This window comes from Vigna radiata, chromosome 10, assembly GCF_000741045.1.
Source record: "Vigna radiata var. radiata cultivar VC1973A chromosome 10, Vradiata_ver6, whole genome shotgun sequence".
NCBI lineage: Eukaryota > Viridiplantae > Streptophyta > Magnoliopsida > Fabales > Fabaceae > Vigna > Vigna radiata.
Window position 1 is genome coordinate 10,778,043 of NC_028360.1, and position 17,785 is coordinate 10,795,827.

General features: G+C 33.3%; 1 protein-coding gene across 3 annotated transcripts; it reads right to left on the reverse strand.

Moving 5' to 3' along the window:
• Nucleotides 1–85: 85 nt before the first annotated feature.
• LOC106775891 (probable helicase MAGATAMA 3) lies at nt 86–4,969 on the reverse strand. Of its 3 annotated transcripts, none has more exons than XM_014663129.2 (7): nt 4,796–4,969; nt 3,753–4,340; nt 2,072–3,298; nt 1,653–1,980; nt 1,262–1,520; nt 932–1,168; nt 86–695 (listed from the first exon to the last, which is right to left on the reverse strand). In XM_014663129.2, exons 1-7 carry the CDS (start codon nt 4,901–4,903, stop codon nt 656–658), a joined length of 2,787 nt encoding a protein of 928 aa, XP_014518615.1. In that variant the 5' UTR covers nt 4,904–4,969; the 3' UTR covers nt 86–655. The 3 variants fall into 3 exon arrangements, with proteins under 3 accessions (XP_014518615.1, XP_014518614.1, XP_022642994.1); XM_014663128.2 differs by having other exon boundaries at nt 86–698; XM_022787273.1 differs by having other exon boundaries at nt 86–1,168.
• Between the last annotated feature and the right edge of the window lie 12,816 nt (nt 4,970–17,785).

The window sequence follows — 17,785 nt, forward strand, 5'->3', positions numbered from 1 at the left end:
TTAAAGTTTTGCAGTAGTAATCATTTTAATTTGAGCCTTTAATATTTCAGGTAAATTTGTCTACGGTTATAATACGGCTCGCCTACAACCAGCAATTGTTCCTCCCGTCAAGAATTAAAAAAATAAGATGAGGAAAATATAAATTAAGAATTGGACAATGGTATGTTAGGGTAATTTTTTTACTGAAGTAATTATACTATTCTATTTATAAGTTGTTTTTTATATAGGAATTATATATTGTAAAGTTTATTCTGTTCGATCACGTAATAAGACAGGTATGACATTGGGGATTCCGTGACAAAATAAGCAGCAAAAGTAAATGTTTCCCTGGCCGCATATTTGAAAGTAATAACGCAAGAATGGTTGAATGTGTAATTCGTATATTTTTTATTGGATTTTAGAAATCAATAAAGTCACCCTTGCATTATTTTGACAGTTGTACACAAATTTACAGTATATTGAGGTGATCTTCAGTGGTGCTGATACTCTATATCTTGTATATACTACGGCGGTAAACTGTTATAAAGCATTGGATTTGGTCCTAAATCTTACACAACAATATAAAAGGATACAACTCACACCATATGCAGGCAAACTCTAACAATTCACTAGTCATATTTGTTGTTCCGGGGTTCAGTCTGTAGAGTACCATTCTTCACCACCTTGGTGCCCTTGGCCTGCCCCTGAAAGACCCTCTGCTATATAGTCATAAATGGTTAGGTCTCCAAACTGGCAATAATGCTAATATAATGTGTACAATTATGCTACTGCATGCTTGGTACTCGTAAATTATGTTCTCTATTATTGTGAAGTGGATACAAATTTGTAATGCTGAGTTGAGCTTAAAATACACTTGTTAAAAGTTATCATTTGCCTACTTAGTCATTAATGAGTAAAATGAAAATTGATGGGTAGGCTGATATTCACTAACCTGAAGGTGGTAGCAGTAGTTCGAGAAGGGCCCCCTAGACTGAGTTTCTTAAACGGGGTCTCTGATTCATCAAGTAGTTCAATAAGCAAGGCTTCACACTCAATGGCCATGGCCAGTTTTTTGTCATCGTCGGCCTTATGGAAACACTCTCTTTCCTTAGCATCATTAACTAGATTTCTCCACAGAGAATCACTACTGCTTAAAGTTTTTTCATTCCCTAATATCCATAGGCAATGTCTGCACAAATTAAAACCGGGTTTTAATCAATTTATGTAATTTTTCAGAACTTGAAAGCAGGAATGCTATGGTTATCTTATGTAAGAAACATACCTCGCCCGAGTCAATGCCACATTGGCTCTTTGCCTGTTGTCAAGGAAACCTATATTTCCATTCCCATTTGATCTCACAGTGGAGATTATTATTATATCTTCTTCACCACCTTGAAAGCCATCAACAGAACGAACACTAACAGAAAAGTTAGGATCAGAAACCAAATTTTGGTGCTTAATTCTTTCCTGGATTTCAGACACCTGACCATTATATGGAGATATGATTCCTATGCTAACTTTCTTCTTTGACCTCAAAAATTCTGTAGCAAAAAAAGAAATGATGTCGAGGGTTATATTATTGTATCCAAAAGAAGTTTTCTTATTTGAGACAAATACAGAAAACGATTCACAGACACATAATTCGACACTAGAAGGAGGGAGAAAAAAGAAACCATTTTCAAGGCTTTCTATAATCTTGCAAACAGCAGCAGCCTCAGCCATGTTCTTCCACCCGTGGCCACGACCAGGTTTCTGCTCTTTACCCTTAGCTATGTTTATAAATGAATATGAAGCATACATTTTTCCTTCAAGGAAGCGCCTATTATAGTCTATTTCTCTGACAAAAGGGGCATCAGAAAGTTGCTCCTCATAGAACTCCTTATTTGGGAATAAGCTGATGGATGGGTGCATTCTATACTGAACATTAAGCAGATGCTTCTTGTACCCCAAGGAAACCAGCCTCTCAAACAAACTTCTTCCATATTCAGCCTCTTCAGAAACCTAAAATTTGACCATGTAATCATATTAAAAACTAGCCCTTAAAGATATGCACAAAGTCCAATCATCAAGAATGTCAAAAAAAGGTAAATACCTGGCTTTTCACTACCGCAGGAAGCTGTCTCTCGTCACCAATGAGGATTACATGGTGAAGGCCTGGTAGCTGCAATGGAATTGTTGATTCACATTCTTTCAGTTGCGCTGCTTCATCAATAACTAAGAATTCTACTGGTGTCATTCCATCTTCGAATAATTTGGTTGAACTTGATGCAGTACAGAAAATCAGGCGTGCTCTCATCAAGCAAAATTTTGCCATTTCATATTTGTCCCTGATGTTTGGAAGTAAAATTGTCTGAGAAAGTGATCTCAGTTTGATAAGGCACTCTTCCTTTTTTATGCTTAACCTTCGAAGGAAGTCAACAATGCTTTCTCCTTCCTCACAGCCACCGGAAGTTTGCTTCAACTTGGCTTTGCACAGAGAGTTTTCAAGAGATCTTAGCAAATCAAGAGCAATAGGAATTTTCTTTATCTCCGCAAGTGGAACTAAAGAAGTCGGAAGGTGCATGCGCAAAGTTCCCAGGTTTTTCTCTATTTGCTCTGTATTGGAACGGAATCTCTCTATAAAAAATTGATCCAGAGTCTTGATGCTTTTCTTTTTTTCATCCTTATACAAAAGGTATTGCTCAGTAATGCTAGTGAAGTCCTTCAAAAGTTCCAAGGTAAGAGGATCATCGTTCTTCTCGCTGAAGTACTTTTGCATAGCAAATTCTTCCAATGACTTAACACTATTTTCTTCCTCACGCTTATATGAATCATATTGCTCTTCCGGGTACTCAAGCAACTTGATCATTGATTCCAAGGAATGTTTCCATCCAGAACACTTCAAAAGATTGTTTACACGATAATCAAGAAAGACGTCACTGAGGCCTCGATAACAGTCTACTTTCATTCGAGATTTATTGCCAAATACAACTATGTCACCGAATCCAATATCAAACTCAAGTGATTCTTTAACTAAATTATGCAGGCGAGCAGCCACTTCCAACACTGCAGTATTAGTTGGAGCACATGTTAATGTTCTGACTTTTAACTCAAGCAGGGAAAATAACAAGGAAGCTACGGTCTTTGTTTTGCCAGTTCCTGGTGGCCCCCAAATAAGTTTAACAGTATCATTATGTTGGCATTCCCTCGAAGTAACACAGTTTAGAACTGCATCTTTCTGGGATTCGTTCAGATTCTGAGATAGGACTATGTTTTTTACTTTAGAATAAGTTGCACTATCTTTTTCCCCAGAAAAACAAAGCCGACAGATTTCTCCATTCTGTGAAACATAAGAAAGAAAGAGTAGTTATGATGAATAAACATGATATACATTGACTTTACTATAAAGTTTCTACAGTGTCATCTAATCACACATTATCGAGTATAATAAATTTGTTGACTTTTATGATAACAACCTTAAAAATAATATTGAAAGCGATTTTTGATTGGCTGAATTGTAAAAACTGACAGTACATGTCTACTACTCAATACTCATTAGGTAGCCATGTTTCGTTGATAACTACGTAGTGAGAGAATCTCAAGAAGGGAAATGATCCTAACAAAAACATTGAATTTCAACATACCACATGAGCAACAAATGCATGCACATTTCAAATTATGTACATATGCAGAAGAAGTTACGAATGCTAATTAAGTAAGAAAAAAAAAATGCTCTAGTATGTCATTGTTATCCAATGATAAGAAATCTCTTTGAGTTGACTAGAGATTCATACCTTTGAGTCAGCTTGCAGAACTTTCCTCATCATGCTCAAGCTTGAACCCTCCAGCTGCAATTTCAAGGCTTTCCAAATTCGAACATTTGTTGTAAGGTTCAGAAGACAGAAGGCGTAAAGCTTTTGAGCATTTTTGCTACTCTTTGCATAAAGCTTAGGTGCACTGCTGCTCGTCAAGGAAAACTGAATGTCCATGTCAAAGCTTTTGGATGAGAGTATTGAGATCCTGTCAATAGTTTCTTTTATTCCATGAACATATCCAATATGGTAGCTTCTTTTGGACCTGTTCAAGTCATCTACATTTTTTGGTTTAAGATCTGTGAAGGCAATGAGATCTCCAACCTCAGGCTCATATTTTCCATCCTCATCACTGTTGGTTCTGTTCACTGCAATTTGGTAGAACAAGTTCTTGGCGGGTATGAAGCTTCTCGACCTTTCAAGTTCAACGCTCGAGATTTCACAAAAGGGAGCCTTTGACACACATTTCAAGCTTGAAGACAGGTCGCTGCGAGTCTCCTCAACCAGTGAAGGAATGAAGGAGTTCAAGTAATCTGTTATTGACAAAAATGTCTGTGGAATCTTCCTTACCTGAGAGAGGAAACAATGCTTCAGATTTACATAGTTTTATGATAGCAAAGCTTCATAGACATCAAAATAAACTCTAAAAAGTTAATATAACAAAGAACTAACTTGTTTTATTTTCATATATAAATACTCAAAAAATTATTCAAACTTGTTTTACTAGGCATAGGTATGTTTCTCTTGCCAAACTGTAAAAAAAAATGCAGAGATCAAACCAAACAATAAGCAGTGTCCAAACCAAAACCAGATTTCATATTTTCCCAGCCACTGTAAATGAATGTGATTCATGCAGCTTTAAAATCCATTTTCCAATCGAAAACAGATGCAGCAAAATCAGGAAAACTAAGAAGTGTAGAATCTTTAGAACCACATAGACGATTGACTTCATGTGTTTCTAACATGTTTTATGGAAGTTAAAGTGTTTTTCGTCACGAGCATTGGAAAAAAAAGTAAAAAAGAACCTTGTGTTTGCAGAGGTTTTCATTGAGAACATCCTTGACGGTCCAAGAAAATACAGTCTCGAGCAAATCAAGACCATCATCTATGGCACTACAGCTTCTCTCCATCATTTTCTCTGTGATAAACTCTAGCAGAAGAATGTTAGAGAGATACAATTCAAAGGATCCCTTACATGCAAAGGAAATAAATAGTTTACACAAAACTTCCTCAACAAGGTATACCAAGTTCAATATCCACCGTTAAAGTTAAAAAAAGATTCTCCTAGTTGATGTGCTTATAAAAGCAATTTTCCGTACACTTAAAGCTTATAAGAAATAAAAATACTTTTTCACACGTAAATTTTTTACGAAATTATTATTTTTTTTTTCGAAGAAAGAATACTTGTCAATGAAATTATGAAAGAAATGTACGTAAGACATTGACTCAAAGTCAATTGTAAGTGATTCCATGGAAACGCGTAATTTTTGTGGAATGTGAAATTGTAGAAGATTGGTTGCATTTATTTCTATCACTTCTCTAATGTTGTCTACTACTTTCTCCACTCTAATGGAAAACCTTCTCAACCAATCATAAGTTGCTTAATGTTTAAGACTCCATATATACACAACATAAACAGTCGTCAGTAATTTTTTTTTACAGGAATAATATAGCTTTTTGTGTTAATTTTTTTTAGTAATTATTTTGATGCTTAAATACTAGTATAGTATATTTAAGTAAAGAGTAATGATAATATGTCAATACTTTTATATTTATTTTATATATAATATAAAAGTAGAATAGTTATAAAAATATAATATCAAATTAAAGAAAAAAATAAAAATTAAAAAAATATCAAATGAATATAAAATATTTAAGTGTGTCACATAATTATTTTTTTTAAATAAAAAGAATTTAAACAATTTGTATAATTGACGAAATTTCCAATGATTTGGAAGCAAAATTTTTACAGCGGATGATAACATTTAATTGCTAAAAATAAAATTAAAATTAAAAGTGATATTAAGTTTTTTTTAATGGAATTGAGACAGTTCCCTCTTAGTAATGCGAACAGTTGAGAATTTGAAACAAACTTTAAGATTTTCTTTTAAATGATAATGTTTGAAACTTACAATATTAAACAGTTTATGGATTATTTTCAGGAAGTAAAAATAAAAATTATATTCGAAATACTCTCGAGTTTTTTATTGGGTAGAATAATCTCCGAAATAAAAAATAATAATAATAATAAATTCATATGCAAAACTTTTTAATACTCGAATCAATGAAAAATTTGTAATAAATAATATTTTTGAATAAAAATAATTATGAAATGATTTTATAGTTTTCTTAATATATAAATATTCAATGTATATATTAATAAATTAATATTATCAATTCTTTTATTATCATATATTACATATAACAAATTTCAAATATTATATTTCACTTATTTTGTGTGATTAATATATTATATGAATCTCTTATTCGAATTTTTAGTTTATTAAATCCATTTGGATTTGCTAATAATTATATTATAAATATGGATAAGATAGATATATGTAAACTATTTTTATGAAAAAAAAAAAAAAGAGTTGCAAAGAAGATGTCATTTTATTTTTTGATTCAAAATTTTCTACATTAATTGGATTATATTTAACACGATAATATTGTTGTTCATATTTTATCTTCTAAATCAAAAAAATTCTTACTATTTTAATAAAGCAATAATAAACAGTCTTGGAAATATATTTTAGAAATTAAAAAATAAAAAAAAATCTATAGTGCTTTACCATTATATTAATTGGAATTCCCTTTATAGATGTGATTCACAAGTCACAATGCATGGAAAAAGGGAGATGAACATTCCAAGGTTTTGAAATTAATCTTTGATTTTGAAATATGTATATTCATTTTTGAAAAATGTATATTCATCTACTTTTAGGTGAAGAAACCATAAAACATACTTTTAAGTGAAGAAATCATAAATCTGGAAAAAATCTTCTCTATAAACGAATGACAAAATCTAATCATGGTCATTCATTCATAGTATTCCACCATTTTCTTTTTAGTTTCAACTTTTCTAAAGTAAACAAAACCAAATAGATAAATAAATGATATTTTGATATACACAAATTTTTTACATTTATTTAATTTTTCATTTAATTTGTACTTTTCTCTTTCTTAAAAAGTATAAAAAATTGTATTATTTTTACAACATTTTACTTTTATATTATATATCAAATAAATATAAAAATGTATCATCTAAGAAATAATCGATGGGTTATATGATCTCTTATCCCACTGATGAAAAACACACTTAAAAATACACAGAAACCAAAACAAATACAGGTGTCAAAATTCCAGATAAGAGCATACATAGTTTGGTTCTTAATTTTTATATTAGATTATATTAAATATTAGATAAATAAAGACTAAAATAACTTAATAATGATGAGAGTTCAAAGAAGTAGAAAAATAGAAAAGTAAATTCCATGAACATAGTTTCTTTTAAACGAAAAAAATAAAAATAAATAAAATGGTATAGAGAAAAAAAAAACAAATATGGCACAATATAGTCAATGGACAGTTTTGAAATTGTAAGGAATCAATAGAAAAATATAGAGAGAACGAAAGCAAAAATAGTATAAGTTGAGTAAAAACTAGAAATTATAATCCTAATTTCACTCACTCAGTGCAAAGATAGAAAAAATAATAATAATAATAATAATTAAATATTTGGAAGTTAATATCTGCTTATTTAGTAGCTACCTACAAAATATAGGTAAATGACTACTATAATTCACTTAGCCCAAGGATGAATAAGAGTGAAAACTATAAGTTGTAATCTAACTCCACCTAACATAGTAGTTAAATATAAAACACATGGCTAAATTATTTAAAAATAAAAATAACTTAATTGAATAATAAGTTTATTATTATAATTGAAGTGGTTTAAATAATTTGTGTACAAATATAAATAAACAAAAATATAAAAATAGCGGATTATAGTTTCTTTATATATATATATATATATATATCCAAAATCGGTAAGATCCTTGTCATTTATTTAAGATTTTTATTTAAGATTTTCATTTGATCAGAAGTTTAGCTTGAAATTAGGTTTAGCCATTTTTTTCATATTCAACTCTATTATACTCTAATGTCAATTTAGTCATAAAGCACCACTTAACTCAAGCAATTTACTTTAGCATTTCATACTTTAATTTCTTTTAGCATTTCATAATTCTTTTATGTCATTTTTATAAATATGTATTGAATATAGTAAAAAATATTGATGAAATTTAGTGTTATTAGAATGGGTTGGAACTTGTGAACCAACCTGACCCATTATGGGTTCAAGTTAGTTGAGTTAAAAAAAAAAAAAATTTGATACGAGTTAATTTTGAGTCTGATTCATTAAGAACTTAGCTTATTCGGGTTGAACCCGTAGTGAGCCGGGTTGGCTCGTCAATCCATCTGATTTTGTTTTTTGTGCTTATTTTTTTATTATATTTGAAGTTTAAGATATTTTGGATTGTATTATATTTTTTTTTTATTTTGAATTGTCTTTAAAATTCAACATCATTTTAGATTAAAATTTATTTAGATTGGAATTAGAATTTTATTTTTTTTGGAATTGAAAACAAAACTTATGATTAAGTGAGTCAGTGAGTCAACCTGTTTAAGCCACCAACCCGTGGTGAGCCAGGCCGGGTTCAAATTTTTTTGACTCGTTAATAAGTGAGCTAAGTTAGGTTAGTTCACTAAGTGACCAACCTATAGTGGGCCGGGTTAGGTAGGGTCAGATGGCTCAATTTGATACCACTAATGGAATTAATCTTTCTTGTGTTGAATATATACATAGGGTCCTCTATTTATAATAGAAGAAATATGGGTTAAGCTCAAAATATAAATAAGAAATTATAACAAACTAACTAAAGATAAAAGATAAAGATAATATATCTAACACTCTCCCTCAAGCTAGTACATACAAATCGTATGTATCAAACTTATTACAAATATAATCAATTATTGACTCTAGTAAAGACTTAGTGAAAGTATCTACTAACTGATCACTTGAATTAATGAACTCAGTCTTGATATCTCCAGATACAATCTTCTCTTGAATGAAATGAAAATCAATCTCACTGTGTCTGATCCTCACATGAAAGACACGATTAAAACTAATATGAAGAGAAGTTTGATTTTCACATATAAGTGTCATTTGAGTGACATCTCCAAATTGTAACTCCCTAAGCAATTTCTTAAGTCAAACAAGCTCACAAGTGGCTGAGACCAAAACTCTATATTCTACTTCTACGCCAGATCTTGCCACAACGCTTTATTTCTTGCTTTTTCAAGAGATCAAGTTACCACCAATGCAGATACAATATCCAGATGTAGACCTTCTATTAAAAGGAGATCCTACGCAATCAACATCAAAATAACAAACTACTCTTGTATGGTTATTATAACCACATAAAAACCATTTTCCAAGAAATCCTTTAATGTATTTTAATATATGAATAATTGCATTTCAATGATCTTCACACAGGGAATTAAGGAATTGACTTACCATACTAAATGCAAAGGAAATGTCAAGACGAGTAATTGTAAGATAATTCAATTTTTCAACTAGTCTTCTATGTTTCTCAGGGTTTGACATAGGCTCCCCTTGTTTTGGTAGAAGTTTAGTATTAGGATCCATGGGTATATCCACAGGTTTTGAATTCATCAACCTAATTTCCTCCAAAATATCCAATGCATATTTCCTTTGAGATATAACAATACCATCATTGGATTGTGCCAACTTAATACCCAAGAAATATCTATGTTTGCTAAGATCTTTGGTCTGAAAATGGTTGCAAAGATGTTGTTTTATCTAAGAGATGTCATGACTATCACTACTTGTAAGAACAATGTCATCAACATATACTATCAAGTAGACACATCCAACACTCGAGTGATGGTAAAAGACTAAATGATTTGCCTCACATCGAATCATACCAAATTGCTAAATTTTCCAAACCAAGCCCTAGTATTTTAGGCCATATAAGGATTTGCGAAAACGACATACCAACCAAAAGACTCCTCCTAAGCAACAAATCCTAGAGGTTGCTCCATATAACTCTTCTTACAAATCTTCATTAAGGAATGCATTTTTGACATTTAGTTGATAAAGAGATCATTGTTGAAGAACTATCATGGCTATAAATAAACGAACAGATGTCATCTTTGCCATTGGAAAAAAAGTACACCATAATCTAACCCAAAAATTTGTGTGTAACCTTTGACCACAAGACGAGCTTTGAAGTGATCAATAGTTCCATCAGGACCAACTTTGATAGCAAAAACTCATTACAACCAACAACAGATTTTTCAGACGGTAACAAGACAAGCTCCATAGTTTCACTATTTTGAAGAACACATAGTTCATCTAGCATGACCTGACGCCAACCAGGATAGGTTAAGGCATCAGTAATAGATTGGAATGGTCATAGAAGAAATAGACGAAAGGCGTGTATAAAAAGGTGAAGACAATCTATGATAACTTAAAGCAATATAATGTGGAGAGGGATTACGAGTATAACTTATACCTTTTCAGAGAGAAATTGTAAGGGTAGACTCAATTGTCGGAGTTGGATGAGAAAAGGTAGTTTGACACTTAATTAAGTCACTTGGTGGTTGTTGAGAAACACCTAGTGGACTAGGAACAATTGGAGGAGGACGGATAACAGGAATATTGATAATATTAGAATGAGATATATCAAAAGAAGAATGATCACTAAAATAAAAGAAAGACTCATTGAAGGCGACATTTGTAGATATAAAATAACGATTAAGATAAGAAGAAAAACACTTGTATCCTTTCTTTGATTTATTAAAGCCTAACAAAACCACATTTATGTGATCAAGGAGCTAACTTATCAAGACTAGGACTAAAATTATGAACAAAACATGTAGATCAAAAACTTTTATAGGTAAGAAAATAGAATGAGGTATTTTATTATTTAAAAAAAAAGGCATGCATTTAGTGAGACAACATGTAGTAAGAATATAATCACCCCAAAAATATTGAGGAATGTTACCATGCATTAAAAGAGTAAAAGTTGTTTCAATAAGATGTCTTTTTTTATGCTCTGTCACCCCATTTATTAAGGTGTATAAGTACATGAAGTTTAATGGAGAATACCATGAGAAGCTATAAATTGCTTAAAAGAATGGGAAAGATATTCACTACTATTATCATTGCACGTGGTTTGAATAGACACACCAAACTGGGTTTTAATTTCATTATAAAAGGTTTGAAAACTACACAATAAATCAGAACGATTTTTCATCAAAAATAACCAAGTGCAATCATCAATAAAAGTAACGAAATATTGAAAACATAAATTAGACTTAACACAACTAGGTCCCCAAATGTCAGAATGGACTAAAGCAAAAGGAGACAAAACACGTTATGAGACACTACAAGGAAAGGAACTATGAATATGTTTATCTAATTGACACAACTCACAGACCAAATTGGACAACTTGGATAAGCTAGGAACAAGCTGTTACAATTTAGTAAGACTGTGATGACCCAACTGAGCATGGATAAGAGATGAGGACTCCATAGTTGTGCTAACATGTGTAGAGGAGCAAAGATTATAAAGACCATGAGACTCACGTTCGATGCCAATCACCTGTCTCGAACTTTGACCCTGTAAACAAACAAAATCTTTGTTAAAAGAAATATCACAATCAACAGAATGAGTTAGATGGCTAATGGATAATAAGTTAAAAGGAGACCCAAGAACATAAAGAACATTATCAGTGGATAAAAAAGGAAAATTGTTATCAGTCCAAACACCATAGTTAAAACTCTAGATACATCAGCCATTGTAATAGAAAGTAAATGATTCGGGGAGGAAAAAGAGGAAAACATAAAGTTGTTACTAGTGATGTGATTTATGGCTCTTGAGTTAAGAACCCAAGAGCCAAGAGAAGAAGACGGACTCATAACAAGAAAAGATGTACATGTGTGTGCTACAAATGCAGTGAAACTAGAAGGTTGTTAATCCTTGTACCATTTGATAAATTTACTGAAAATAATAGAGTCATAGGTAATATCAGATGAAGGAGGATCCCTAGTAGGTGATTGTGAGGGAGGAGTAGTCTGAACAATAACAGCAGATCTAAAAAGGCGACCATATAATGCATAACACATGTCATATGGCCTAGCTTGCCACAATGGTTACACTTGAGATGTCCTTTTCTCGATTTGCGAGAATGATTGTGATCATGATATTGAGATGCCAACGTTGAGGAAACAAGTGTATCATTAATGGGTACTAGGTACACGTAAAATAACAAAAGAAGTAGAACTCAAAGTGGGAACAAGAGGTGAACCCAAAATTTGATCACGAATATGAGAATACTCATCATCAAGAACGTGCAATGTCATTAGCATGAAGAACTTTGATTGTTGTTCTATTTCTTAGGCAGAAGGTAATAATTCATTAAGTTCATGAAAAAAAAAAACATGAATTTTACCCATATAATCAACCATAGAGTCCTAGTGCTGAGGAGCAACAACATTGAGAAGATCATGACAAACACCAAAAAGACGTTGAGTATCATTGGTGTATAATATAATAATTTGGCGTGTTCTCAGATTTCAAAACATGTTTCGTAGGAATGAAAAATTTGTTTTAAAGAGGAGTGAAGGTACCCTTGAGAACAATGCATAACTAAGCATCAATTTTCAACCAGCAAGTAACCGTATAGCGGAATCAATAATTATCACGTTATGAGTAATATATCAAGATACCTATGACTCTTAAGCCAAAGTTTAACATCTAGTGTCCAAGTCGCATAATTAGTACCATCTAACTTATCAATATATAAATGCACATTGACATAGTTAGTATATATGGACGAATTAGATGTTCTAGTGACCGAAGAGAGGTCAGAAGCCATGAACAAGCAAGATAGAGTAAAAACCTAAAACCCAAAAGAGGCTCAATTAACACAACCAAGCTAGATCCAAAGAGAGGATGTTGTGATGAGTCCATCGAAGGTGGTCAGTACCAGAGACAACAACACACATGCTGTCACAAACAACTAAAAAGTATAGCAAAAACGTGATCAGTGCATGAGAGTGTTTGGACTTCGATGGCGTTGTGGTTGCTTGGCCAGGACGAGAAAAATTGTGGTTGTCAGTTAAAACTAATGTTCTCGTATTGATGACAACAACGACAACGATTCTAACAATGGTGGCAATTGTAGTAGACAGGGACAACGAACATTTTCCAAAGAACCTTAGATTATAAATATCATGTTAAATATAATAAAAAGTATGTATGAGACTAATCTTTCTTATATGTATTGAATATACACGTAAAATTCTCTACTTATAATAGAAAAATACAAACTTAACCCAAAATATAAATAAATAATAATAATAAATTAACTAAAAATAAAAGATAAACAAAATATAAATAATATATCTAATCCTATAACAAAAACTCAAACCATCCATTATTGGAAAATATTTTCAATTGTATAATTTAAAATTTCAAAAAATAATTTCACCTTAAAAACATATTTTAGAACATGGGATTTAAAGTTTTGAATATATTTCTAGATTGTATACTTCAAAAATATATTAAAGATTATACAATATAAAACACATTTTTAAAATACATAACTCAATTTTTAGAGTTTAAAAATATATTCTAAATTATAATTTGAAATTTAAGTTATAAAATGTGAAAATATATTTCGGATAGGATAATTTAAAACAATTTTTAATTGTCTGATTTGAATTCTAAAATTTACATTTTACACCTTCCTACCACCCATTAGAAAATGCATGCAGAAATCATAAAAGTGGAGGATGAAATTGTTGAATCTCAAGATTAAAATGACTCTAAATGTGCTCTGTGAGAGAATGTCATTTATTAATGCAGAGGAGTTGGCTTATATAAGCCCTACATAACAGAAAAAGTAAAACTGCAACAGAGCCACTATCTTAATGGCTATTAAAGCGGAGTAAAAATCTTAACTATCTCCTAGATAATAGGACAATCTAACAGCTCTTTAATACTAGAGCTTTATTAACTGACACACGTAAATTAACTGACACACGTAAACAATAAATTGACTAACATTCCCTCCCTAAGCTACATGCCTCGTCTGNTGCATTTAGCTTACTTCAGTGGCTTTCACAACTCCAAGCATGCTTCGAATCCTTTCAAATTGATCAAGTTTTAGAGGTTTGGTCATAATGTCTACTACCTGTTCATTTGAACTGCAGTATACTAGGCTGACTACTTGATCATTCACCAAGTCTCTGAGAAAGTGGAATCTTACTTCAATATGTTTGCTTCTTCCATGGAAAACAGGATGTTTTGACAGTTGGATAGTAGAGCTGTTGTCACATAATATTTTGGTATCCTTCTTTTCTTTCGAACCTAGGTGTTCTAAGATTCTTCTGAGCCAGATACATTGACATGCACAGAGAGCTGCAGCAATATATTCGGCCTCCGTAGTGGACAAACTTACAACAGGTTGCTTTTTTGAAGCCCATGAGACAGCTGCAGACCCAATTATGAATACTGAGCCAGATGTGCTTCTTCTATCATCTAAATCTCCTGCATAATCACTGTCAGTGTATGCTATGAGACCACTTTTACCTTCCTTTTTATAAAATAAGCCATGCTCGGTGGTTTCCTTAAGATACCTTAAGAGCCTTTTGGTTGCTACCCAATGTGACTCTTTTAGGTTAGCCATGAACCTGCTTATCAGATTTACTCCAAACATCAAATCTGGTCGAGTTACTGTCAAGTACATGAGACTTCCAATTACTTGTCTGAATTTAGTTGCATCTACTGCAACACCATTTTCATCCTTTGAAAGCATGCTACCTGGAACAATGGGATTCCTTACAGGATTACTATCTGCCATGTTGAATTTGGCTAGAACCTCACGGGCATATCTTTTTTGACAAATAAAAATCCCAGCATTACTTTGGATGACTTCTACTCCGAGAAAGTATCTCATTTTTCCCAAATCAGTCATGTCAAATTCCAACATCATTGAACTTTTGAATTCCTCACACATATTCCTACTATTCCCAGTAAAGATTAAATCATCAACATAAAGGCTAACTATTAAAATATTACCATTATCCTTTTTGGTAAATAACGTGTGTTCATTGGAGCATCTTTCAAACTGTTCCTTTGCAAAATAGGCTTCAATTTTGCTATACCATGCTCTTGGTGCTTGTTTAAGCCCATATAATGCTTTCTTTAATCTGTATACTTGATCTTCTTTTCCTTTCTTGATGAAACCTGCAGGCTGTTGGATAAATACTTCTTCTTGAAGGTCACCGTGTAAGAATGCGCTTTTTATGTCCAGTTGAAACACTTCCCATGCACTTTGAGCTGCCAAAGCTAATAATACTCTCACAGTATCAAGTCTAGCTACCGGTGCAAATACCTCTGTGTAATCTATTCCATATTTTTGGGCATAACCTTTGGCCACTAATCTGGCCTTATGTTTTTCAATATTGCCACTTTCGTTGAATTTCGTCTTAAAAATCCATTTAACTCCAATTGGTGTAACACCTTTTGGAAGATCAACAAGCTCCTAAGTGTTGTTCCTTTCAATTGTTGCCATTTCCGTATCCATTGCCTCCCTCCACCGCTTTGTTTTACATGCTTCTTCAAAGGAATGTGGATCATCAGCATCAGTTGCTATCATTGCCATGAAGTTTTCTTCTTCGGTTTCTGCTGATAGATTGGTTTCAAAATCAGCCATCCATGCAGGTTGTTTCCGTAATCTTGTTGTGCTTCTTTCACTTGTCCTTGTTGCCCTNCCTTCAACTTGATTATCTGNTGTTTCATGTTGTACACNGTCTGCATCTTCTTGTTCTGCCTCGGGTTCTGTGTCTTCTTGTTCTACCTCGCTTTCCTTGTCTTCCCAATCAAGGATCTTTGCGTTATCTTTTTCTACATGTTCGTGCCAATTCCAGCTTTTCTCTTCTTCAAATACTACATTTCTACTCACAATGACTTTCTTTGAGATGGGGTCATATAGTCTGTAGGCTTTGGACTCATCACTTACACCCAGGAAGATACATTTTTGGCTTTTGTTGTCTAGCTTACTTCTTTTCTGATCTGGAATATGAGTGTGTGCTACACAGCCAAATATTCGAAAGTAGTCAACCCATGGCTTTATGCCGCTCCAGACTTCTTCTGGAGTATGCTCCTCTATTGCAGAAGTTGGACTTCTGTTTTGAACATGTACACACCACCGAACTGCCTCGGGCCAGAAAGATTTTGGAACCTGCTTCTCGTGTAACACTGCTCGTACAGCGTTCATGATGGTTCGATTTTTGCGTTCGGCGACTCCGTTCTGTTGGGGAGTGTAGGCAGCCGTCAATTGCCTGGAGATACCTTGATCAGTGCAGAATTCAGCAAACTCCTTAGAGGTGAATTCACCACCTCTATCTGTTCTTAAGCACGAAATGAAGGTACCCACTTCCTTTTCAACCCCAATCTTGAAGCTTTTGAAGACATTAAAACTTTCGGACTTTTCGTGCAGAAAATAAACCCAAACTTTTTGTGAGTAATCATCAATGAAGGTTAGAATATACCTTTTATTACTGTGTGAGGGCGGTGTGATGGGACCGCAAATGTCTGCATGGATTAACTGAAGCTTCCTTGAGGCCCTCCACTTGCTTTGCTTTGATATGGAATCTCGCTGTTGTTTACCAACAAGGCAAGTAGTGCAAATCGTTTTGGCGAACTTCAGAGAGGGGAGTCCAAGCACCATTTGTTTGCTTGCAAGAATGCTTAACCCTTTAAAATTAAGGTGCCCGAAGCGACTATGCCTTAGTTGAGTTTCCTTTTCAATATCTTCATTAGCTTGGAAGCACATGGGGTGTAGTGATGCTGTTACATAGAACATCCTATTTCCTTTCATGTTAGTGTGCAAAATTAAGCCTTTATCTGGGTGGAATATCTTGCACGTGCCATTTTGAATTAGAATGGCTAAACCCTTCTCTTGAAGTTGCCCTAGGCTTAGAAGATTTGTCTTAAGCTCAGGAACAAGATAGACGTCTGATATTACATGGGAGATGCCATCAATTTGTATTCGAATGTTTCCTTTTGCAACCACGGCCATTGTGGTGTCATTTCCTAATTTAACAGTTTTGTTAAATCCTTCTTCTATGTCTNCAAACCAATGTTTGTTTCCAGTCATATGATTACTGCACCCCGAGTCCAGAAACCAATCCTCTTCTTGTACAGTTTGTGGTGACTCTTCATACGCCACTAACAGAACCTCTTCTTCTGCCTCCTCAAGTGCAAAGTTGGCTTTCTTCTCTAGCTCTGGACACTCGTATTGGAAGTGACCCAAGTTGTGGCACTTAAAGCATTCAATAAGTGCTTTGTTGATATGATATCTCCCTCTTCCTCTTCCGCGACCTCGACCACCTCTGCCTCTACCGAATCTGCTGTCATGATCTNTGTCATATCGATCATTATTNGTGACTTTCAATACCTGCTCATCTGTCTGAAAACCTTGCATCCTTTGCTCATGAACAATTAAGCTACCGTGAAGTTCATCAATGCTCAAAGTGCTCAAGTCGTTGGATTCTTCTATGGAACATACANCATAATTGAATTTAGACGTCAGTGATCTGAGAATCTTGCTGACCANTGNGCTTTGTTCCATGGTTTCACCATTTGATTTCATTTTGTTGACTACACTTAGAGTCCTTGCTAAGTAGCTATCAATCTTTTCGCCTTCTTTCATGGTTAGCAATTCAAACTCTCGTCGTAACGCTTGAAGTTGGGCTCTCTTCACTTTAGTAGATCCTTGATATTTTTGTTGCATGGACTNCCATATGGCCTTTGAGGTGCTCTTATCCAGAATAGTTTCCAGAATCTCCCTGTCAATGGCTTGAAATAGGTAGTTTTTCACCTTCAAGTCTTGTAGTTTGGCATCTTCCACCTTCT

What these genes read in the sequence shown, in the direction of transcription:
- LOC106775891 (XM_022787273.1), bottom strand. Translation starts at nt 4,903, where the DNA reads ATGATGGAGAGAAGCTGTAGTGCCATAGATGATGGTCTTGATTTGCTC. An exon ending in TTCTGCAAGCTGACTCAAAG is followed by an intron (nt 3,299 to 3,752) that starts GTATGAATCTCT and finishes TATGTTTCACAG; the next exon opens with AATGGAGAAATCTGTCGGCT. An exon ending in TATAGAAAGCCTTGAAAATG is followed by an intron (nt 1,521 to 1,652) that starts GTTTCTTTTTTC and finishes TTTTTGCTACAG; the next exon opens with AATTTTTGAGGTCAAAGAAG.